Source organism: Schistocerca cancellata, chromosome 9, assembly GCF_023864275.1.
Source record: "Schistocerca cancellata isolate TAMUIC-IGC-003103 chromosome 9, iqSchCanc2.1, whole genome shotgun sequence".
NCBI classification, from domain to species: Eukaryota; Metazoa; Arthropoda; class Insecta; order Orthoptera; family Acrididae; genus Schistocerca; species Schistocerca cancellata.
The window spans coordinates 505,816,121-505,823,097 of NC_064634.1; the positions used below are offsets into that span (position 1 = coordinate 505,816,121).

General features: G+C 47.4%; 1 protein-coding gene across 1 annotated transcript; it reads right to left on the reverse strand.

Moving 5' to 3' along the window:
- Positions 1–5,911: 5,911 nt before the first annotated feature.
- LOC126101529 (PE-PGRS family protein PE_PGRS18-like) lies at positions 5,912–6,289 on the reverse strand. The gene has a single exon (XM_049912170.1). The coding sequence runs from the start codon at positions 6,287–6,289 to the stop codon at positions 5,912–5,914; it is 378 nt and encodes a 125-aa protein (XP_049768127.1).
- Positions 6,290–6,977: the final 688 nt, after the last annotated feature.

Below are 6,977 nucleotides of genomic sequence, written 5' to 3' on the forward strand. Positions count from 1 at the left end.
TAAGACTGTACTTTCCTTTATCATTAATTCCACTTATCAAATTATTATGCCACATTTTAGAAATCTGTGTTCTGTCGGCTACTACTTTAGAAAATTTTTATTTCAGCGTCCCTGAGATCTCTTTTACCGGTCTTTCCTATCAGTATCCGAGCAGTGTAATTACGCAAACTGCGTAATTTTTAGATCGATCACTGGCCTCTAAACAACGTCGACGGCCTACGTTCTCGTCGGTCTGATGCTGGTTGGCGGAATGTATAATTTCGTTATCCACAAGTAAAAATTTTCTGTGCATCATATTATCATTTTAGAAGCTTGCCACCAGTAAAAGCAATAAATTTAATATTGCATTCTTTGTTAAATGCCAGTAATATTAAACTTCGATGCTGAGTACGTTCCAAGGCCTAGGTGAACCTTTTAGAACATGCACGACAAGCTTCAAGGAACTCTGTAACTGTGACAAGTTATACGTCACTAAACACACATACACAACAGGCTGTCCTTTCTGAGCCATCGAAAAAAGCATTGACAGATTCAAGGGTGGGACGTAACAGGTGGAGAGAGGAGATGTAGGAGGGATTAAAGATTGCGAACCAGAGCAGGCGGTTTGAGTACGTGCTGAATGGGCAAACGGAGAACTGTGGCGACAGATTGCTGCACAGCTGTGCTGATGTACCACGGGTACTCTGAAGTCTGGTGGGAGGTGACCGACATCTACTGAGAGAGAGTTCGAGACTGGACGGTAGGGCTGGCCAAACATGGCACTCGCGTTTTGTGGATAGTCTGCAGTGGCCACGTGTCATCTGACCAGTACCGTACGAGTGTAAGCATTATGAGACTTTGACAGTTGCATTGTGGCCGAGAGGTTCCAGGCGCTTCAGTCTGGAACCGCGTGACCGCTACGGTCGCAGGTTCGAATCTTGCCTCTGGCATGGATGTGTGTGATGTCCTTAGGTTAGTTAGGTTTTAGTTCTAAGTTCTAGGGGAGTGATTACCTCAGATGTTAAGTCCCATAGTGCTCAGAGCCATTTGAAACAATTTTGACAATTGCATGGAAGACAGGAGGAAACAGTACCAAACGCTCCCGCCACTGAAACTGCTATTTTGTATGAACAAATCCGCAGTAAAAATCGTCGTAGGATATGTCTGGAAATATGAGCATTTATGTAAACTTCAGACGAAAGCGTCGCCATCTTTATTAATAGAAGATTTCAATAGCCCAAAGAATAAATTGTGTTGTCGAGGTTTATTTCTAAGACTGTTTATGTCTATCAAATAATTTTACGTGGTGGCACTTGTTGTGACATTTGAAGGTGGCTTAACAAATGATAATGCTATTCGGCATTAAATAAAATTGTTTCGGAGAGCACGGCCTAAACAGCAATGAGGAATGTCTCCTTACTGGTTTGACGGGAATCATTCTGGTCGACATGCCGCCAGCTCCATGAAGTGACCTAAATCGCTTTCAGAAGTGTGCTGTCGAGAGCGTGACATCCACGAAGGACGTGAAGGCCACTCTTGACGTCAGACTGCCACCCCGTGACGTGAATGTCCTGTCTGCTGCATGACAAGGCCTTCACATTTAGTGCTGACGCCTCCTTCTGAGAGCTGCAGAAACCAAACTATTGTGTCCAGGGGCTTACTGACCTTACCGTGACATTGGCCTGAGTATTTTCCATGTTTTCCAGCATTAACACGATTTTCACTTTTTTTTGTGCTTTAAATGGTATCCCATGACAACACTCAGTACTAAAGTAAGATGAAAACAATTAGTCGCTCACGTTTTGGAGTTTATGGAGTGATGCTAGTTGCAGAATTTAAATGATGAACGTTATCGGAGAAAACGGGAAGCAACGCCTTTTCGTTGGAGCTGAAGACAGTGTACGTGGTTCAGTGTACGTGCCCACCTAAGCTGCGCTCCTCTGCCCCTGTGGCTGTGTCCAGACAAGCATCCAGCACCTCGCGGTGACGAAGACACTCTGCCGCTCTGGTGTCGAGGGAATTTTTACACGAAATGAGAACAAATGAATTGACGCTGTTACTGTAACGTGGCCGTGTCAACAGCACCCTCGCTCCTGCACCGCTCCGCCGTAAGGTATGACACGCCTAACTGATTACCCAACTGTGTTTCAGTTTAATCTTGTACCTCGAGTAGTAAACGATAACATGTCAGACCCGAGATCAAAGTGTTAATCGCTATGGATTTTCATACTGATCGATTTTATATCTTGTTTACTTGTTCACAAACAACAGAAATATGGCAGATATCTTAACCCAAAACACACTTCAGGACGATGACGTGAACGCAGGGTATGGCGACTTCAGAAGCGATCTTGAGGAGGTAGTCTTCTGAAACACGAAGATGCTGCGTACAAAACACGACCCGACACCCCAACAGAGGCACGAGAACAGTAGAGGCGGTCCAGTGGTGAGCAAGAAAACAGTGCGAGCCTTTAAACAGCAAATGTCGCACCGCTTACCGATTTTACTCTCAGCAGAGATGAGTAAGACACTGGCGCCCTCCGAAGAAAGAACGAATAATTGAAAAAGCGTCATGCCGATATCTGCGTCGGCAAATATTTCCTCTGAGAGGGACTGCCAAGGGGGTGCTAACAATGAAAACCAGAGTGTACGGTTCCCCACGACGTGATATCCTATATCGGCAGATTATGCCGCTGAAGTCCTTCTGGGTTTCTGCATCTGTGTGACACAGTAATGAATTAAGGTGCATTGCCGTGCTGGAAGAACAGAAGAAAATGTCCCATTGAACTTCTAAGAAGCGCTGCAGAAACAACAGGATTAGTTTTCCACGGTTCACCGTTGCCTCGTCAAACACTAGATGTTTCCACAGCTTACGTTTCGCCGAAACATGGTACCCAACTGGTGATGCTTGTCACTGCACAGGAGGACTGGGGCGTAGGTAAGAGTGTGGCGCTGTATAACCCGGCCAGAGACTAAGTAGGCGTTGTCCACCTGAGATAACACGCCAAGTTCATGTAGTGCTGGCGGCCTCAGAAGAAGTGGGTGTATTCTACTCACTGTACAGTTCCCTGAAGGCAGTAACATATAGGTTAAAACTGTACGTGCGTGCTGCTACTGCCCTGCAAGCTGAGCAACGTCTGTGCACTTAATGATGTTTAACGAGGAAACTGAATAAAGGAGCAGTGTTCTACTGGAAAACACGTACCCGACTCACAAGACTATAGTTGGTAGTGACTTCAATTTATCCTAGATATGTTGACGAAATTACATGTTTAAATCCGAAGGTAAACACAGAGCATCACCCGATATTGTGCTAAACGCATTCTCTTAAAATTAATTCGAACAATTAGTTCATACGCCCACTCTAATGGTAAACATTTGTGAAAACACATTTCACCTCTTAGCAACAAATAGTCTCGAGCTATTAATGAGCATCAAAACAGATACAGGGATTAGGTAACAGAAGCTTGTCGTAGCGAAACTGAATATCGTAGCTCCGTAATCCCCCAAAATAAACGGAAGACATATCTATTATGCTTGACGGCTTCCCGAGAGACAATCTCCATTGTTCCAAATTAATATTGCAAGTGTAGACCAGATGTGACTTGATTCAAAGAAATAGTGTCGGCAGAAATTAAGACATTTATACCATCCAAATTAACAAAACGCGGAACTGGGATCGCCCAAGGTACGCAAAAGAATTCGGAAGACTGTCGCAGAAACAACGAAAAATGCTGACCAACTGTAAACGAACGCAAAATTACCCAGATTGGCGATCTTTTGCAGAAGCTCGAAATTTAGCACGGACTTCAGTGTAATATGTGAAGCCCGTAAATTCAACTAAATACTTAGGACTTACAATTACGAACAACTGAAATTGGAAAGAAGACACAAAAAAATGTTGCGGGGAAGGTACACCAAAGAGTGTGTTTTATTGGCAGAATACTTGGAAGATGCAACAGATCTACTAAAGAGATTGCCCACACTACGCTTGTGCGTCCTCTTTTGGAGTACTGCTGCGCAGTGTGGGACCGTTACCAGGTAGGATTAACGGAGGACGTAGAGAAAGTTCAAAGAAGAGAACCACGTTTTGTACTGCCGAGAAACAGGGCAAAGAGTGTCGTGCGTGTGATACAGGATTTGGGGTGGGCGTCATTGAAACAAAGGGCGTTTCTCGTTGTGGCGAGCCCTTCGCACGAAATTTCATTCGTCAACTTTCTACGCCGAATACGAAAATGTTTCTCGTTGCCGCGAGCCCTTCGCACTAAATTTCATTCGCCAACTTTCTACACCGAATACGAAAATATTCTGTTGACGCCAACCTACTTAGGGAGAAACGATCATCACAATAAAATAAGGGAAATCAGAGATCGCATGGAGAGATATAAGTGATAGTTTTTTCGGCGCTATGTTCGAGAGTCGAGTAATAGAGGATTAGTGTGAATGTGGTTCAATGAACCCTCTGCCAGGCACTTTCCAGGTGAATTATCTAGAAAGTTTTATTGCTCCATTACGGAACAGGTGAGGGTATCTTGGGCTGCAGTTTGACACAACATGACATAGCAGTGTGCCCCTGTGTGTCATGGCCAGGTGAGGCGAGGTGAGGTACGTCAGCGGTGGTGGAGCTGTATAAGGCAGTGTGCGTGATGCACGTGGTCTCGCTGGTACGTAACGTAGTTACAGAGTTGCAGAGGCAATAGAAGACTGGGCTGGGTTCCTACTCCACATTTCAGTTTATCCTCAACAAACGAAAACGATTAATTTAGGTCATAACTCCCCTAAACAAGAACGACAAAATGGGTAACGTACAGTATGCTGCTGATAACGAGGCCGGGCTCCTCATGGAGGGATGGAACTGTGTAACACTCGTCGTGAGTATCGACACTCTGCCTGCACCCTGAGGTCAAACATCTGTCGTGCTGTACACGAGTGGCAGACCGTGTTGGACGACCCCTGGACACTGCTGTGGCAGCTCAGCACGGTTACCCTGTCCAGCAGACGCAGAGTTTCTGCGCGAGCGCCACAGGAAGCAGTGCTGTAGTGACGAGTGAGGCGATGTCCGTTCCAAAAAAATCCCGCCCTTACGACGGGTCGGCTGCAGAACGGGGAACGCGTTCCCTGCAGCCACGAGTCTGCCATAACCACCCACTCGGCACACACAGTGCTTATTTTACAATTCAGTTCGCCACCATACCATAACTGAAGCTGTTCTATTGCGCCACTGTAAAAGAAAAGGAGGAGAGGAGTTAATGGCGCAGTAACAGAGCGTTGTCCTGCTGGAAGATATGTTCTGATAATGTCGTCAGAACAATACCGAAATGGCTTGAGTGTACCATGCACGCTCTGACATTTACCATAACATGGTAAAGACATATCTTGGTCTTGTACATCACAACTGTAAGAGCTGAGGGACATCTTGGAGAGTGGTAAGAAACTGAGAAGCATTGCCCATTTGAAAGGTCGTGTCACAAAGATGTACGAACGACACTTGAATGAGTAGCATGTATGCAGTAATTCAGTGCTACTTCAGAATAAGGATGAAGTTAATTCAGTTTACTGAATGGATGCAGAAGGGAGTTAGACAGGATAGACACTGTGTGGGCATTCTTTGGGGGCCTTTCAATTATAAGATCCAAAAAGAAAGTTTATATCTTGTTCAGAACAGGAATGTGCTTAAGTTTCTGCAATCTTTAGCCAGTCTCGTTAATTTCAGTGTCGCGACAAAATCCAGGAGGAAGGCAGCAGGATGGGGGTCAGACCCAGGGGCGGCGCCCCCCACGTCCCCCACGCGCCCTACGCCCCCACGCCCCCCACGCCCCCGTGCCCCCCTCACCCCCATGTCCCCCACGCACCCAACGCCCCCACACCCCCTCACACCCCACGCCCCCCACGCCCTCACCCCCCCTCACCCCCATGCCCCTGCCCCCCGCCCTCAAGCCCCACGACCCAAAGGCCCCCATGCCCCCTCGAGCCCCACGCCCCCACGCCCCCTCACCCCCACGCCCCCACGCACCCCCACACCCCACGCCCCCACGGCCTCCACGACCCACGGCCCCACGCCCCCACGCCCCCTCGCCCCCATGGCCCCCTCGCCCCCACGGCCCCGCACCCCGACACCCCCTTCGCCCCCCACGGTTCCCTCGCACCCCACGCCCGCCACGCACCCACGCCCCCCAGACTCCCACGCCCCCCACACTCCCCACGCCCCCAGATGCAGCCGGGGGCCAGGATGTGGCGGCCGTGTCGCCAGCAGGTCACGCTCCACAGTGGCAAAGGAATCTCTGCCCAAGTGCGTAACACTGCCGGTCATTGACGCTCGTCTTATGCATAATCACAAGTACAATACTCCCCTCTGTCACTATAAGAGCACATTGCCGATAATGTCACTCCTATGAAAGTCATTTAGTCATTTTGTAAAAGGCAGCCACAAGCGGCGTTGAGTATTAAATTTATTCATAATTTATGTTGTGGAAAGGAATCGAATTTTGTTTTCATCAAATTTTATTCAGTTTCGGAACTACGAGATTTCTGGTCTAAGTTACTTGCGGTGATCTGATTGGCTAACATTAGAAATACCTCGAGTGTACAAGTGCTCGAGATTATCTCATTGGCTGCTTAACGTACCAGACAGTAGGAATTCAGCATTTCCCGCGCGCTTGAGTAGCGACTTGTGCCTCACATCTATGAGTCGATATAGTCGCTCGGCAGCCATTTTCTGGTAAACACCTATGTTTAATCGCGCTGATCAAATTTCTACCGACACGAAAAAAATTTGCGCATTTGCTTGGTTCTCGTGTCGTTGACGAAGAGCGACTACACTACTGAGTATTTTGTGAAAGTTTGAAGTTTGTGAGTGGTTTATTTTGGGAGATATTCGCATGTGAGCATTTCATGTCGTACATAAACTTTGCGCGGCGTGTTTCGTACAGATTACGAGACATTACGGCGGCCACTTCTTTACAAGAAGCCTACTGAACGACTGTGTCAACTCCCAGATA